The sequence below is a fragment of the Girardinichthys multiradiatus genome, chromosome 10 (assembly GCF_021462225.1).
Source record: "Girardinichthys multiradiatus isolate DD_20200921_A chromosome 10, DD_fGirMul_XY1, whole genome shotgun sequence".
Taxonomy (NCBI): Eukaryota; Metazoa; Chordata; class Actinopteri; order Cyprinodontiformes; family Goodeidae; genus Girardinichthys; species Girardinichthys multiradiatus.
Window position 1 is genome coordinate 12,151,826 of NC_061803.1, and position 17,903 is coordinate 12,169,728.

At 40.3% G+C, this 17,903-nt stretch overlaps 1 protein-coding gene across 1 annotated transcript; it reads left to right on the forward strand.

Moving 5' to 3' along the window:
• The first annotated feature begins 13 nt into the window (after positions 1-13).
• polr3e (polymerase (RNA) III (DNA directed) polypeptide E) lies at positions 14-13,325 on the forward strand. Its single transcript, XM_047377770.1, has 21 exons — positions 14-294; positions 1,023-1,134; positions 2,855-2,905; positions 3,019-3,096; positions 3,396-3,511; positions 3,616-3,698; positions 4,895-5,002; positions 5,341-5,390; positions 5,685-5,804; positions 5,932-6,017; positions 6,368-6,412; positions 6,508-6,599; positions 6,764-6,884; positions 6,977-7,058; positions 7,153-7,212; positions 7,931-8,088; positions 8,195-8,256; positions 8,347-8,798; positions 10,386-10,463; positions 11,183-11,305; positions 12,478-13,325. Exons 2-21 carry the CDS (start codon positions 1,096-1,098, stop codon positions 12,532-12,534), a joined length of 2,061 nt encoding a protein of 686 aa, XP_047233726.1. The 5' UTR covers positions 14-294; positions 1,023-1,095; the 3' UTR covers positions 12,535-13,325.
• The last annotated feature ends 4,578 nt before the right edge of the window (positions 13,326-17,903 follow it).

The following is a 17,903-nucleotide window of genomic DNA, read 5'->3' on the forward strand; positions in this document are numbered from 1 at the left end:
CTAACCCTTTTCATTATTTCTATTCCAAGCCGATTAGCCAGGTAGAGTATAAATACTTAAAACAATTCAGGCATCAACTCTGACTTGTATCGCTTAAGCGACTTAGCGTGCAGAGTTTTGTACTGACATGAGCCCCCCCTCCCCACACGTGTCTTCTGCGCTGACTCAACATGGTTCCTTTAGCCCAACAGTTAACTTCGGCCGCCTGAGTTGTGCTCCTCTGCGAGCTCCACACCCTTAGACATTTTTTTTCGCACTGATGTGACGGTTTAAACTGGACAGTGAAGTGTGCAGGTGAGTGTTACTTATGTCCTGGTTGTGGCTGCTATTTTTGTAAAGACGTATTAAACCCGATGACTGACTGTTATTTTTTTTAGCATGTTTTTAAGCACGCCAGGCTAAGCTACTGTGTGCTAGGCTAACTGCTATCCGGCTAACAATCGTACCTTACACGTATGCAGGAAATTACGTTAAACTTGTAGCGCTTTGTCCTACTCTTTCTTTTTGCTTGCATAATTTTTAGTATTTTGTATTTTTGAGCTATTTGGAGGCCCAATGATCAGTCCATGAGGGGTTTGTGGTAGCTTGCTAATGTAGCTAACGCATCTAAACACTCACTTTTTATACGACTTCCTGTTTGCAGCGGGTGTTTTAATGGTCTGAATTTACTGTTTTATGGGTCTGTTAGATACCGTTCTCATTACAAGATGTTTGTATAGAGACATCCCATGTTACTGGATGGAATTGCTAAGTGTTTCATCATGTGAATGTTACCTGCATAGTGTCAGTGAATGCATCATCTGACACCCTGCTTGGTGATTACTAACTTTAAACATGGTGGCTCATTTCCTTGCAAGTGCATACATGACAATACCGCCGAGAATGATTATTTAACTATAACAGTCTGCATCATTTTAGGGGTTTCTAGATTTTGTATCTGTTGTCAGTGTCAACAGTATTGCTGTGGCCTCTTTTTACAATAGCTGGAGATTCGGTCATTGTAAATCTGTTTGTTTTTCCAGGTTGGATCTCTCAGGATCGTCTGCCGGTCCTTTCTGGTGACATCTTTCGGCCCCTGGCTCTGATCACATCAATATGGCTAGTGGTGATGAGGATGATCCCATTATAGAGGAGGTATGACTAAGTGTTTGCATGTGTTTAGCCATTCTGAGTCTATAATTTCCAGAACCATGTCCCTCCCAGCTCTACACATCTGGGAACTGCATTTTTGCCTATTCCTCTTTGCAGAATAGTTCAAGCTCAGTCAGGTTGGATTGGAACATCTAATAACATCAATTTTATCCCAATTTCTCAATTGGGTTTAGCTTTGTATGTCGAGTGGGCCATTTGAACACATGATTATGCATTGATTTAAACCATTGTAGCTCTGGCTGTATGTTTAGATTTGTTTTCTTGCTTGAATGTGAAAATTCACGTTTCTGCAGCCTCTAATAGTTTATATCCCAGGATCGCCTTGTACTTAACTCCATCAAACTCCGAAATAAATTTAACAAGCTTTTTGAAGAAAAGCATTCCCACTATAAAATGTTGCCACTGCCATGTTTCACCATAAGGATGGCACGTTCAGGGCGATTTGCCATATTTTCTGGCACACATCACCAAACTCTGTGAATTTGATAAATCTATTGTTAGCTTGGTCAGTAGCTGCATTAAAAACCAACAATAGATAAATGGCATAGTTCTGTTTATGTTTCCCCCCCTAAAGCTTATTTTTCTGTTCTAACCACAACAGTCCTTACCTTCAGCACCCATTGGCAAAGTTCATAATGTAAAAGTCTTGAATTTTCTGGAATTCGATAGAGAAAGCTCTAATCCACTGTCTAAAAGTTGTATCAAGCTGTCCCTTCATTGATCTTAGAATCAGCTTCATTCCCAAGTTTGTGACACAAACAAGGAATTTGACTCCGGTATACTTTGCTCTCAGTAAAGATTGTTTTTTCCAATATAAATGGAAATAAAAAATATAAAATATCCGTAAGATGTGCATATATACACAACCGACTTTACAATATAATATAGATCAGTCCAAGTATGCATGGTGTTGTTCTGGACTGTCAAGTGTTCATCAGAGAAAGAGCCTGGGGGAAGAAACTGTCTCTGTGGCGGCTGGTTTTAGCAGACAGTACTCTGTAGCGCCACCTGAAGGTAAAAGCCTAAACAGTTTGTGTGTGGGGTCTGGAGAGATTTTAGCTGCCCTTTTCCTGACCCTAGACCTGACTAAATCATGGATGGAGGGAAGGTCAGCCCTGATAATTGTTCATTGCAGTTTGGACCTGTCCTGGTTTGTGGATGAGCCAAACCACACTGAGATGGACGAATACAGGACAGACCGAATTATGGCAGCGTAGAAGATGACCAGCTGCTCCTGTGGAAGGCTGTACTTCTTGAGTTGTCTCAGGAAGTACAGTCTCTGCTGGGCCTTTTTCCAATCATTATCCATGTGTGAGGACCATCTCAGGTTTCACAAAATGGTGGTTCCTAGGAACCTGAAGTGGTCCACAGTAGATACAGTGTTGTTGATGATGGTGAAGAGGGTATGTGGGGGTGGTGTTCTCCGAAAGTGCACCATCTTCTCAACAGTCTTGAGTGGGTTAAGTTCAGGTGGTTCAGACTACACCAGTGTACCAGCCGATCAACCTCCTGTCTGTATGCAGACTCGTCACTGTCCTGGATCAGTCCAATAACAGTGGAGTCAACTGCAAACTTCAGGAGTTTCACAGACGGATCTGCTGAGGTGCAGTCTTTTGTGTAGAGGGAGAAGAGTGTCTTGAATGCTAATTGAAAAACAGATCTAAAATTAAGTGGTGAATGGCAACTTTTCTGTTTCTTGTAGATTGACGTATACCTTTCCAAAAGCCTTGCAGATAAGTTGTATCTTCTCCAGGTGAGCTGTTGTTTCATTGTACTGTGATCAGTATATGGAGTCCTCTGAACTGTCTGTGATTGATGATAAACATCCATAATGTCTGGAGTTGCTCCCTTGTCTTTATTTCTCAGTACCCTGTGCGACCGGGCACCATGACCTACGATGACGTCAACCACCTGTCGGCTAAGATCAAACCCAAACAACAGAGGGTAAACAGGCCCTTTTGTGACATCCAGTGTTTAGTTTCAGCCATTTTAAGGCTGTTTTTCTCTTTTAGTCCCATGGCAGCCTTCTTTAATCCAGTGATCCTATTTTATCGTTTCTCTTATTGGTTGGGGTTGCATTTGAGCCTTTAAAAACTCGCCTTTACGTTGATTTGTTAAAAACATTGTTTTGAGATGAAAAAAAATACCCCAAACATTTAATCTTTTTTTCTCAGACTACTTAGACTGAACTCTTGTCCTTACTTCTCTGAGAGTTTGTCTTCTTTGTGGTCCTTGTCAATCAGCTGGAGCTGGAAATGGCCATCAACACCATGAGTCCCAATTACTGTCGCAGTAAAGGAGAGCAAATCGCTCTGAATGTGGACGGGACGTCCTTTGATGAAACAAACACCTACTCGGCGTACGTCGACGGTGAAATCTTAAGATTTGTATCTGTCACAAAAGCTGTTAGTTTTTTACTGGTCTGATTGTTCTTTTCTTTTTTTATTTTGTTTTGTCTTCCAGAAAAATGATGGACAAACAGACGTTTTCCTCCATGCAGGCCACCACCAATACCTCGAGATATGCGGCTGCTGTGTTTCGCAAAGGTGTGACCGGATTAGCTGGTTAAACAGCTGCCAAAGTGCCTACTACTTAGTACTAAAACCTCCTGGGCCTTTTCAGGCTTTATCATATTACTGCAACAGATTTCAATATGTTTCACTGGGATTTTATGTGACAGAACAACACAGTAATGCATAATTGTGAGGCGGAAGAAAAACTGCGAAGTGTGATGTACATTTGTATTCAACACATTTCAATCCAATACTGCAAATTGCCATCTGCCTAAACTGACAGCATTAATTTGAGAAGCAGCCAAGAGGTCCCTTGTTGACTCTGGAAGAGCTGCGGGGATCCACAACTCGGCTGGAAAAATTTGCAGGCAGGACACCTATCAGCCATCCCCTCTACACATCTGTTTTTTGCATGGAAAAGCAGCAAGAAGAAAGCCTTAAAGGTCCTGTTTGCAGTTTGACACAAGTCTTGTAGGGCACACAGAAAACATGTGGATGAAGATACTTTGGTCAGATGAGACCAAAATTGAACTTTACGTGCAAAACATGCATGGAGGAGGCATGCAAGATATATACAATATCTGCATTAACATCGGCATTGGCCTATACAAGGTAATGCTGTAAGAAAACCTGTTAGAGGCTGCAGAAAACTTAGGACTGGGGCAGAGGTTCACCTTCCAGCAGGGCAACAACCATAAACATACAATCAGAGCTACAATCAAGTGGTTTAGATACAAGTATTTTCATGTTTTAGAAAGTAATTTGTGGAAAGACCTGAAAAATTGTTAATAGATGCTTTCCATCCAATTGGACCAAGCTTGAGATGTCTGGCAGAGAAGAACGGACAAATATTTTAGTCTCTAGATGTGCAAAGCTGGAAGAGAGATGCCTCCAAAGACTAGCAAGAGAATGCATGCCACACTTTGATGAAAATTGATGAAAACCGTGTATTATTTTTTTTTTCCTTTCACTTAACAGTTATGTGGTACTCCGTATTGGTCTTTCATGTAAAATCCCAATAGAAAACAGTCCACTCACGTCCTCTGATCTATGTTTTGTAAACCGTCAAATGTCACTCCTGTCAAGCCTTACCAGTCAGTTAACCTTGTTTGTATTGATGAGTTGGCATCTTGATTAGCTCAGCTTCATGGCATTAACATTCTCTGAGGACCTAAGGCCTAAACGCTGAGTTATGGTGTGCATTTGTATTTTATTGTCGATGTCAACAGGTGAGCTGCATATCACCCCTCTGACGGGAATCCTGCAGATGAGACCCAGCTTCTCTTACTTGGACAAGGCGGACAGCAAAACTAGGGAGCGGGAAGCAGCCAATGAAGGTTTTCCATATGAATTAAAAAACAATTTGCTGCGTTTTTTTACTTTTAAAAAGGGTGGAAAATTATGATTATTTATTTCTTCTTTGGCATAGTAATTTTGTTAAAATTACTGAAATATGGGTGGTAACAAAGGGACTGTTTCCATCAAAGTGCCATTGCTTTCTCTCTGTTATACTAATATGTAATTGTAATATTATTAAAAACTAACAAGTTAGGTTCAAACCTTACTAGTTAACACATTTTCCCTTCATTTAATTTAGAAAGTTATAATGTCTGTTATAAAGTCCAAAATGTTTTGGTGTTTTGACACATATGTGACCAGAGTTTTGTCTCTGCAGGAGGAGATTCCTCTCAGGATGAAGCTGAGGAGGAAGCCAAAGCGATTACAGTAAGTATTTATCTTCAAAAAGTAGGGGTTAAGCACGCGACCACATACGGAGGCTACAGTCCTCGAAGCGGCCGTCTCGGGTTCAAGTCCCGGACCCGGCGACATTTGCCAAATGTCTCCCCCTCTCTCTACCCCTCTTTCCTGTGTGCCTACTGTCAAAAAATGAATAAATAAAGGCCAGTAGTGCTGAAAAATATCAACAACAAAAAAAATCAGGATTACACTGACTTTTAAGTTCCCGTGCAAAAGAAGGGAGAACTTTTAGAGATTTATTGTGGCCATTTTGTCCTTCAGGTGAGGTTTGCCCGGCCTGAGTCTGAGCAGGCGCGGCAAAGGAGGATCCAGTCCTACGAGTTCCTGCAGAAGAAACAGGCCGAGGAGCCCTGGATCCACCTGCAGTACCATGGTGCTAAGGTAGAGGGAGCACTCTTCTCTTTCTTACACAAAATTTAGATTTTTGTCATTTAACTTTTTTACTTGGTGACCTTATGATGCCTTGCTGTTGTCATGCAGATTTCTAACAGTTTTTATTTGGGTTTAGGACAACCACTCAGATCATGAAAGGCAGTACCTGTTCTGTCAGTCAGTGGACGCCTCGCAAAACTCTGAGCTGGTCAAAACCCCAAAGTGAGTTTAAACAAAACACATTTTATGACATTTAAATTATGTGACATGACAGGCGGAGGAAGGAGAATGAATACATTTTCCTGAATGGAACTTGCCACAGTTGCCAAAAAAAACAAATCATGTAATTTGCAACCTATTGTTCCCTTTATCATTGGAGTTATTCTGTTGTGGAAATACTGTGTAGACATTGCAGGAAAACCCTTGGAAACAAGTGCTAAAATGATCAGTTGGGTAATAAAATTATTTTGTTTAAATGTAAAACGTTTGCTCGTTCCAGCTCACTCACATCTCACCAGTGTTGTTAAGCTTTACTTAGCCCTGCTCGCTTCATGTTTCTCTCTTCTTCTCAGGGAGTACTTGGCGATGCTGATGCCCCCATTGGCAGAGGAGAAAATGTAAGCCTTGCCCACATTTTCTGACTGATGTTTCTCAGTGTAAAGCAGCAGCAGCAGAGGTTCATTGTCAACAATACTTCCTCTCTGTATGTTAGTGCCAAGCCTGTTGGTCCCAGTAACGTACTCTCCATGGCTCAGCTCCGCACTCTGCCGTTGGGGGATCAGGTCAAGACGTTGATGAAGAACGGTAACAAAAAACCTCAAAAATTATTTATTTAAAAGCACATGAAGCCCTCAGATATTCTTGTCATTTAATGTTTTTGTTTTTCTTGATATACTTAAATTGTGCAGATATGTGTTTTATTTTGTTAAATTTTGTCACTTTTCCTTTAAAATTCCTGCACCTTGCAGTTAAAGTGATGCCTTTTGCCAACTTGATGGGCCTCCTCGCCTCTGGTACTGACCAGACATCAGTGCTGCGCTGCATCCAGCAGGTGGCGCTATTGGTGCAGGGAAACTGGGTTGTAAAGAGGTGAGAATTTTGGTTTTCCGACTTCTATATGAGAAAATGTTCACACCATAAAAGAGAAGATTTACCGATTGTGGATTTTGCTTTGTCCACAGTGATGTTCTGTATCCTAAAAACACTTGCAGCGCTCACAGTGGCGTCGCTGCGGAAGTGCTCTGTCGTGGTAGAGACTTTGTGGTGAGCTGCTGCTCAAGCTTTTGATTAAATTACCTTAATTTAACTCAGTATGTAGTCTGTATACGGTCATAAATCAGTGGGTCCTTATTTTTAGATGTGGAGGTTCACACAGGAGCGCTCGGTGATGAGGAAGGAGATTGCATCCATTATCAAGGTAAGAAACACTTTGAGCAAAATGCATACATTTGCCTGAACTTGATGTTAATTAATCGTTCACTTGTTTTAAATTCATTCGAAAATGGAAAGAGACTGGCACAACCTACGAAGACATGATCATCTACCTGAACTGACAAGCTGGACGAAAGAGCATTAATCAGAGAAGCTTTGGATGGGTTGCAGAGATCCGCAGCTCAGGTGGAAGAACCTGTCGAAGGACAACCTTTAGTCATGGACTCCACAAATCTTTTTTGTAGCATAGTTGCAAAGATAAAGCCATAAGAAGTCCTTTTTGCAGTTTACCAAAAGCCTTGTAGGGTCCACAGCAAACATGTGGAAGAAGGTGGACTGGTGAGAAGAGACCTGAATTCAACTTTTTAGACTAAATACGAAACGCTAGGTTCACTTTGAACACAACATCCTTACAGTGAAACATGGTGATGGCAGCATCTTGCTGTAGGGTTGCTTTTCTTCAGCAGAGACGAAGTTGCTTAGAGTCGGTAGGAAGATGGATGGAGGTAAATACAGGGCAATCCAGGAAGAAAACCTTTTGGAAGCTGTGAAACACTTGAGATCGGGCCTGTTTAAAGAAACTAACTTGTCTTGGAGCTTCTGAAGACAAAACATATTTTGATCTCTTAAACGTTTTGGTATAGTCTCATTTTTGTCAGGGCAAACAACCATGACAACCTTCTCCTTTCGTTTGCTTCCTTTAGCTTCCCCCAGAGGACGTGAAGGAGTTCCTTGAGCATGTGGCAACTCCTCGGGTCAACCGGGGCTGGGAGTTCCTGCTGCCCACCGATGTAGATTTCATCAAGAAGCACCCAGATGTTGCTCACAGACAGAACATGCTGTGGCTCGGTATCCAGAGCAAGTAGGTTTTCATTGTAGATCTTATCTTGTTATTAAAGTGATGTACGCATTTTTCTTTGGGTATATCTTGTTATTAGAGAGTATTCAGGCCTGATTTCTCTTTAAAGGTTAGAAAAGGTCTTTAACTTCTCAAAAGAAGACTTTATGCCAAAGAATTCCCCTCAGCCTGGTGAGTAATACTTCAATTTCAGCCTGCCTTTTTGTTTTCTAATTCTTTCCTGAAATAAATCTTACTTTGTGACACGTATTTGTTTTCTAGAGCCTGTTCATGTCAGCGGGGTGCAGCGTCTGAAGATCGCTCAGGAGCGAGCTCAAGAAAACCAGGCATCGCTGCAAAGGGACCTGGACGCCAGACGTCCAGGAAGCAGCATCCCGGTCAAACAGGAGCCCATTGGCGACCATGAGGAGGAGCTGATGGACACCTCTTCGTCCATCCCCAACGGTTCTGTTAATGGTTACCCCAGTGCCACCTCCCCCTGCTTGGATCATGCTAACGGAGGGAGCCCCTTCAACAGGTTGACCCCGGAGCTGCAAGACTTTGTGACAAAGACTTTTCAGAAGCACGTTGTGCTGACGTTGAACGAGCTAAAGAGACACTTTAACCTCCACCTGGCTTCAATGCCAGCGGGACAGAATGTCTTCAGCTCGATTTCTGACCATATGCTGCAGGACGCTGTGCTGCTCTGCCAGTGCAAACAAATAATGGTGCCTGTAAGTATTCACCAAAATGAGTGCTCTTCTATTATCTCAGTGTTTCAGAGGCTGTGCATTTACAAATCCTCTCTGTTTGCTCTTCTTCATCCTTTGTAATCTAATTCTTGGGGCTTTTGACCATGTGAGCCAAATATGGTTGCACTGCTCTGTTAGCTGCCAGTGTTGTGTTTTTCTGGATAATCGGTCACTCATAACGGCACAGAAGAGGATATTTACTGGTTTGGACGTTTTGGAGCACGTGTAGAGAACTGGTGACATAAGAATGTCCAGAATTAATCAGACAGCTGTGTGGAGTAGGATGAGGATGATGAAGATTAGCTTCAGGAAGGATGGAGCTGCTTCATGAATCAGTTACCATGTTTTTTTTTTCTTATTTCCAGCAGATTTACGTTACATGTCTGCTATTTCAACAATATTTTAGTTATTTTATGTTTGTCATTGCTGTTGTTTAGGATATATGTAGGTCAATAACCCCCCGCTCCAGAACAAAGAGGCTGTAGGTTTGTGTGGGTCCGATTCAAGGCTTGCTTGTTTTCAGTTTGATTCAGAATCAAAGTCACGATCAACTTTATTGGGCAAGTTTGTGTCACAAACAAGGTATTTGATTTAGGTTTCACAACCACAACATGTAACAACATTTAGAGGGATAAAAATAAGGACAATGAGCAGTATATACAAGGGTGTGTGAAAGGGGATGTATGGGGGGGGGGGTGCAGCCCATCAACATTTTTTTGTATTTATAACCATATTTTTTCATAGAATATTTTTTGCACATTGGTTTACATAGTTCTTCATGAATTATTCTTTTCTTTAAATAAAATTCCTCCAGCTGAAGACAAAAGGATACAATTTAGTTTGATTTATTTTCATCATATTGATTTTATGGCACATTTTGATGATACACAGGATAAATGTCACAACCAAATGCTATGTCATATGCAGGAGGAGTCCTACAATGGAAATGAGCTTTTTTTATTTGACCAGAATCCTTTTTATAAGGTGAAAAAAAACATTTGGCACAGTTTTGCCACATTTGGCTTAATTGTGCCGAAATCCTAACTCCGCCAGTCCAAATTTGCCGCAGTTATAGTCATAGGCTGCTCCTAGGATTTCAAAAAGATTTTCATGGTGTTTTATGAAAACATTTGGCAAGGTTAAAAATATTTTACTATTTTCTTCGTTTAAAACAAATAAGTCAGACATAGTAACATTTGCAGTAGTGGTTACACTGGAAAAACATTATTTTATGTCCTACATTTACAGAGGTATCAAATGTTTGCATTTAGGCTTTATAACTGTGGAGCTATTCTTGGTTTATTTAAGTTATATAATTTCAGACGGAAATTGGTCCCTTAGGGTTTAACAGGTTAATAGAATAAGAAACATGTACCCAATTCCGAAAGCCAAATACATGCTTTTCTCAAGACACGGTGAAGCAGCAGAATCACTATAAACACAACAATTAACGTGCAAGAAGAAAACATAGGATAAGGATCGTCATGTGATGAGTCAGTAATCAGAGAAAGCTGCAACTGGAATGGAAAATGTCCCAATAAAATTTTGCTTGTTATTCTTTTCCTTTAGTTTCCTGCTCAGAGCAAAGCAGCTCTGGACGAAAGGAAGGTTTTTGGTCTTTGGGAGACGGGAGACAACTTCGACAAGGTAAACTGTCTTCTCTCTGGAAGAAGGTTTTTGTTGCTGAAGGGGCCAGAAACCACCAGATAGGGTTAACGAAACAGTGGATCCTTTTCCAACATCTGCATGCACTCCCTTTGCTAAAGTCAAAATGTAAGGATGGATGTCATCTGCGTAGCAGCGTTTTTTAATATTTGGTGGTAATGTCCAAGTTTAATCTTTAAAGCTATTTTTGATCAAATGTGTTTTTTAAATTATTATACTTTTCCATTTTTCCTGCCGAGGAAAAAAGTTTTATCATAAATGCAAAAATGAAAAACAAATTATGCCAAAATACCCATATTCACCAGTAGGTGGTGATGATGTTCACATTAAAGAGTTTTAAAAGGAGAGCATTTGAACATTTCTCCCCATAAGAAATCTTTGAAAACAGGATTGAAGTTTACTTGAAGCCTAGGACAAAGTGGCTCCTAGTCGTACCTAAAAAAGATAAAATACCTCCCTATTAACAATCAAATGATCAAAATAATCTTTTAACAATAGTAAGCAAGGACAAACAAGGCTGTGATGTCATCTTTTTGTCAAATGTTTTTCTGACCTAAAACTCAAATGTTTGTAAAATAGTTGCAACATTGTTTGAAATCAGAAAGGTCACACAGTTAAACACAGTTGTGAACTAGAGACATGTAGACAGCTTAACATATCTCAACATTTTCATATCGTTTCCTTTGTCTGTTTTCCCGTAGCACCGCCGGCTGCTCTATGACCTGTTTACAAAGAGCTACCGGGTCAGGAGGAACGTGATTCAAGCCAAACTTGCTCAGGAGTTTGGGGAAGTGTCTAAAGCCGAAGTCGACCGGCTGCTTCATGTAAGAGGGCTGCTGAGGTTTGAGATCTACAGAGCCCTGATGAAGTATTCATTTTAAACTGGCAGAAAGTATAGTTTACTCTGATACCCCTAAATAAAATACCCCTTCTCTTTAGAAGTCAGCTAATAGGTAAATAGTGTACCTAAACTCAGTTTGAATCCAGCTGTTCTGTGCCACAGACGTTTTTTGGAGAAGAGTAGTGAACAAACAGCATCACGAAGACCAAGGAACACATGCAAAAAGTTTGATTTTTATTTTGTTGTGGCAATATTGTATTGCTCCTGCCATTAATCAGAAAAGCCGCCAAACAGCCCTTAGTAGCTCTGGAGGAGCTGCAAAGCCATAAACTAAAATAGAACCATAAAAAGTCCACTTAAGATGTTCAGATGGCCACCACCCATGTAGGGTACACAGACATGTGGAAGAAGGTGCTCTGGTCAGATGAGAAACGGTTTTGGATTTCAATAATAGGTGTGGAGGAAAAAATAACTGCTCAATGTATTGAAAAAAACCATCACCACTATGAAACACAGTGATGGCAGTATCATGCTATGGGGATGCTGTACAGGGAAGCTGGAGGCGGGGAGTAGAGACAGGGAAGCTGGTCAGTGTTTATGGTAAGATGCATGGAGCTAAATACTGGAAGAAATCCTGTTAGAGGCTGCATAAAACCTGAGACTGGGACGGAGGTTCACCTTCTAGCAGGGCAACGACTCTAAACATACAGTCAGAGCTACAATAGAATGGTTTAGATGAAAGCATACTCGTGTTAGAATGGTCTAATTAAAGTCCAGACCTAAATCCAACTGAGATTCTGGGGCAAGACTTGACGCTCCCTATCCAGTGTGATTTAGCTTGAGCTATTTTAAAACTGAAATCATCTCGAAAGGAGGTTCTACAGAGTATTGACTAAGGAGGACTGACTAATTAGGTGACTTCTGAAGGAAATTGGTTGCGCTGGATTTTATTTAGGGGTATCAGAGTAAACCCCTGTAGAAGTTTGATTTATTTTCACAATTGAGTGCTAGTTTGTGAGAATGCATCTTGAGGTTTGTTGTTGTAATGTGAGAAAATTTGAAAAGGGTATGAATACTTTTGCAAGGCACCGTTCCTACAACCGCCTTTCTGCCCGCCCTCTAGAGCCTGTTTAATTTATATTTCTATTGTTTCAGGACTGCTGCATCAGCAATACAGGATACTGGTACCTCAAGGGAACATTACAGTCCTGACCCTGAGAACCTGTCTGCCTTCGGTCATCGGCAGATAATCAAACCCTTTGCCATGTGCCCGATGGGAGGGCAGACGAGACCCGACAGCCAATCACAGCAGCGGGTTCAGGCCTGAGCACTGGGGATTGGAGGACAGAGACGTCAGCTGAGTTCTCCGCTCCGAAGAAACTTCACATTACTGTGAACAAAGAACAACTCCTTAACGCAGCAGTAGGAGAAAAACTCCCTCAAAAGCCAGAAAGACTGAAAAGAAATTGATTATAATTGCAATGAAGAAACCGTAAAATATAGAAAGGTTTTTTTTTTTTTTTTTGCCTTTACGACTTTTTTTATAACCTGGATGATGTTAAAATGTTGAAAACACGGTTTACTTTCATCCACATTAAGACCTTATGAGGAGACAACTTATTTAGTTTAGAATCCATCAATTTAACACATTTTTAATAGGTGTGACTTTAGGTTCAGAACATCGTTATGTTTATCTCACCCGCAAATAGAAAAGTGTAAGCTGCAAGGATGGATTGAAACATATTAACAAAGTAATCACTCAACTCCTGAAGACATTATGATGCATATCAAGTAAATACTGTACTAAATGCTTTTTTGGGAATCGTGGACCTAAAAGTTCCATAAATAAAATCTATAATGACTGATCAACTTTAAGAGCAAAAGTAAATTCAATTGCTACTGTGAATTTAGCTTCTTAGCATTTCAGATGTTTTTCTTTCTTTTTGGAAGTGAGACTTTTTTCTCAACAGAACCAATAAAGATGCAATTTGAGATAAAAATTATATTGTCTTTAACGTAGAACAAATTCTGTCCAGAACATGTTACCAAGTTTTCATTTAGTAGGTATTTGCTCATCTGCCTTCACATACATTTCATTCGTAATTCATTCATTGCTATTCCATTTGGGATTGTAAGAGCTTCAACTCTTCTGAGAAGGCTTTCCACGATGTTTATAAGTCTGTTTATGGGAATTGTTAACATTTCTTCCAGAAGTACATTTGTGAGGTCAGACACTGATGTTGGACATGAAGGCCTGGTTCTATTGGGTTGAGGTCAGGGCTTTGTGCAGCCCAGTGGAGTTCTTCCACACCAATTTTGTTCATCTATGTCCTTAAGGACCTTGTTTTGTGCACTGGTACCAAGCCACATTGGGACACAAAAGGGCCATCTCCAACCCTGAGAGCTTGAAACTGTTCAAAATGCCTTGGTTTGCTGCAGGATTAAGAGGTGGAGCACAACTAATGAAAGACAGGCCCACACCATAATCCCCTCTCCTCTGAAGTTTTATGCTGGACATGATGCAGTCTGGCCAGTGCTGTTCTCCTGCCACCCTCTAGATTCTGGAGGTCTGTTGACTAAGCAGAAAGTTGGTGATCAGTTCGCTTTGTATGCCTCAACACTGCTGATCCTGCTGCCTGATTTTATGTTTATAAATGGTTCCTCGTTGCGATACCACTAACAGTTGGCGGTAGACTAATTTTGTTATCTATCTTTACTAATTTTTCACTTTATTCTTTAAAATACTATAATTTGTACTCAAGTTTTTTCTGACTGATTAAATTTACTCAGTAGGTGAGTACATTTTTTTTTTCCAAAATACTTTTTTACTCTTGAGTAATTTTTGGATGACTACTTTTTTCTTTTAATTGAATAGAAATACATTGTAGTAATTCTACTCTTACTTCAGTACAATCTTTGGCTACCTCTACCCACCTCTGTATGTTATCGGGATTTTATATGATTAAGCAACACAAGGTTGGGTATGTACGTTTGTAAGTGGAAGTAAAAGGATGGATGATTTTCTTACGTATATAAATAAAAATCTGAAAGGTATGGAGTGCATGTGGCTTTGTCAAAGTTGAACCATATTTGATATTTAGTTTTATCATTTTTAAAACTCTTGCTTCTAAAATCATAAGAAGCTATGCTCTGCTGCATCCAGAAAGTGGTCCTGTTGGTTCAGGGGAACTGGACTGCAAAGAAGTCAGATCAGTGGATCTTTTTTAGATGTGGAGGTTTACGCAAAAGCACTTGGTGATTAGGAAGGAGACAAATGAGCAGTTTGATGCACAAATTATGTTATCCATCCATCATTTATCCCCGCTTATCTTTGCAGCTTCTGAGGAAATTGGGTGAGAGGTGCAATACACCCTGGAAGGGCCACCAGTCCATCACAGGGCAACACAAAGACACGCAAAGGAACCATACACACATAACTTCTGTTGTCAAGTTTTGTGGAAGGAAGCCGGAGTACCCAGAGAGAACATATGCATGGGGAGAACATGCAACCTCTATGAAGGAAGACCCCAGACTGGGATTCAGATCCAGGATGTTCTTCCTGCAAGGCCAAAGTGCTACCAACTGCACAGCCCTAAACAACAGCAATTAACCATTTTTTGGCTGGGCAAGGACACCATTAATCAGAGAAGAAGTGAAGAGGCCCATGGTAACTCTGGAGGAGCTGCAGATATCAGGAGGTATGGAGATGGATGGAGCTAAACACAGGACTGTCCTGGAAGAAAATCTATTACAAAGACTTGAGACGGGGGCAGAAGATCACCTTCCAGCAGGAAAACATACAGCCAGAGCTCCAGTAGAAAGAGTTCAATCAAAGCTTATTCTTGAGTTCAAATGGTCCAGTCAAACTCAGACCTAAATTAAATTGAAAATCTGGGGCAAAACGGAGAAACTGATGCACAAATGAGCTCTCCAGTCCGTCCGGCACAATCTAATCTAATCTGCAAAGAGGAATGGGCTGAAATAACAGTCTCTAGATGTATAAAGCTAGTAGAGACATACCTCAAAAGATTTGCAGCTATAATTACAGCAAGTTTATATAAGTGCTGTAACCAGATGTTTTGTTGTGTATTAACATATCAATAATCAGTCAATATCAAGTTTAAAATACATGCTTGGTCAACAGTTTACTACATTGAATGAGATTGCATAAATTGCGAGAGATTTCCCAGGCTATTTTTCTTTAGGTCATTAAAGAAAGTTGGAGAGTTAAAGCATCTTGCAGACCATGTTTCAGATGAAGTTCATCACTGTTAAGACAAACCTGCTGCAGCAGGATGTGGAAAGAATCAAAGCTGCACAATCTGCTGGCAAAGCAACAGGAAACCACTGATGTGTGACAAAGACTACATTCACTGTTCAGAACACGCAGCTATGTAACACCAGAGAACTGTAAGATCCGCTAGTTTTACCTGTTTGGTTGCAGCAGATCAACAGTTTCTTTAAGAACTTGTGAATATGCTAACTGATTTTGAACGTCACGATTTAACTTGTAAATCTAGAATCAGACTGAAACTCATTGGTACTCCACTGTAAAGTTCAAATTGCTGAGATTACAATCTTTTGTCTTGAAAAACAGATCCATTGAACCTCTGCTCTCCACTTTCAAACACTTAGAACAACCTCTGAGTACTGAATGAGGGGTTTCTAACTTGCTGGTTGATGTGCAACTATCAGTTTTCTTGCACAGAATAACGTTCTTTTAAAGGGCTTGATCCACTGAAGCAATGCAAATGTGGCTCTCAGGTTCCAGTCAAGTACCAGAGGTCACCTGATACCACTGTGCTTTAGCTGGGTAGGTCCTTAACGGTAACTCAGAGAGAAGAGGTGCGGTCTGAGCCAGATTAATACATACACAAATAAGCTCAGTCGTGGTTTACGTTTTACCCTTTGTGGATCTTCTGTTGTAAAGGATTTGAAAGGCTGCAGGGCAGGGCCTAGCTTGGAGCCATCTTTGTTATGCAACATAATTAGCTATAAATCTAATCTCATTACTGATCAGCGAGGGGTAACCCAGCAGGTTGTAAGCGCAGGCATATCTGGAATCAAATGACTCGCTCTCCAACACCACTGTAAACATTGTTGCGTGGCAGTCTGGCAGTTCATAGATCAGTTTCCAATCAATGGGTCGTATCTGAGGAGATAATCCTGGTTCAGGGACAGTTCTGCTTGTCTAGTCTGATTTATATTTACTTGGCATTCAAAGACAGAAGATCAAATCAACAGGGAGCTCAACTCTCTGAGATAAAGGAACCCAGTGAACTTCAGCGAAGTTTTTGACCTGATCCAGAATATGGATTTTCAATAAAAGCTTCATTAATATTATTATTATAGTACATATTATTATAGCATTATTAAAAACACATCTATAAAGCCTTGCAGAAGTATTCCCACTCCTTGAGCATTTGCATATTTTGTTACATTATAGCAACAAACGTCATTGTATTTCATTGGGATTTTATGTGATAGGCAAACACAAAGTAGGGCATATGTGAAACAGAAATTTAATAATACAGTTTCAAACATTTGACATAATGTAAACATTGTGGCTTGTATTAATGTTCATTGCACTGTAAACAAGACTTTGTAGATTTACCTTTTGTGCAGACATTTTGGGGTATGTCTTGACCATCTATGCTCATCCAGAGGCTGACATTTTTGCCCGATTTCCTTTACATAGTAATTTGGTTAGTAAGTTGATTCAGATTGGATGAAAGCATCTGTTGTCGCCGATTCTCACTTGGATTTAGGTCTGGACTGGGCCATTCAAACACATAAATATACTTCCGATATGAACCTCTGGTGAACCTCCACCCTAGTCTCAAGTCTTTTGCAGATATGTACCACAGGCTTTTAATGTAGCTGTAATTAAACCTTTACTTAAGAAACCTTCACTTGATCAAGATGATTTAATAAATTACAGGCCTATATCCAATCTTCCATTCTTATCTAAAATTCTTGAGAAAATAGTTGCTAATCAAATGTGTGAGCATTTACACAGCAATGACCTGTTTGAAGAGTTTCAGTCAGGCTTCAGAGCTCATCATAGCACTGAAACAGCTCTGCTGAAAGTCACTAATGATATTCTTATGTCCTCAGATAATGGACTTGTGTCTGTTCTGGTTCTGTTAGATCTCAGTGCTGCATTCGATACAGTCGATCACAAAATTCTCTTAGAAAGGCTGGAATATGTTGTAGGAATCAGGGGAACAGCGCTAGGCTGGTTTAAATCTTATATGTCTGACAGATTCCAGTTTGTTCATATAAATGATAAATCATCTTTAAACTACAGGGTTAATTGTGGAGTACCACAGGGTTCAGTACTTGGGCCAATTCTCTTTACTTTATATATGCTTCCAATAGGTAAAATTATCACGCACCATAGAATACATTTTCACTGTTACGCTGATGACACTCAGCTTTACTTATCCATGAATCCTGATGAGCCCAATCAGTTAGATAGACTACAAGCATGTCTTGAAGACATAAAAACTTGGATGACTTTAAATTTTCTGCTTCTAAATTCAGACTAAACAGAAGTTGTCGTCTTTGGACCGGAGTCT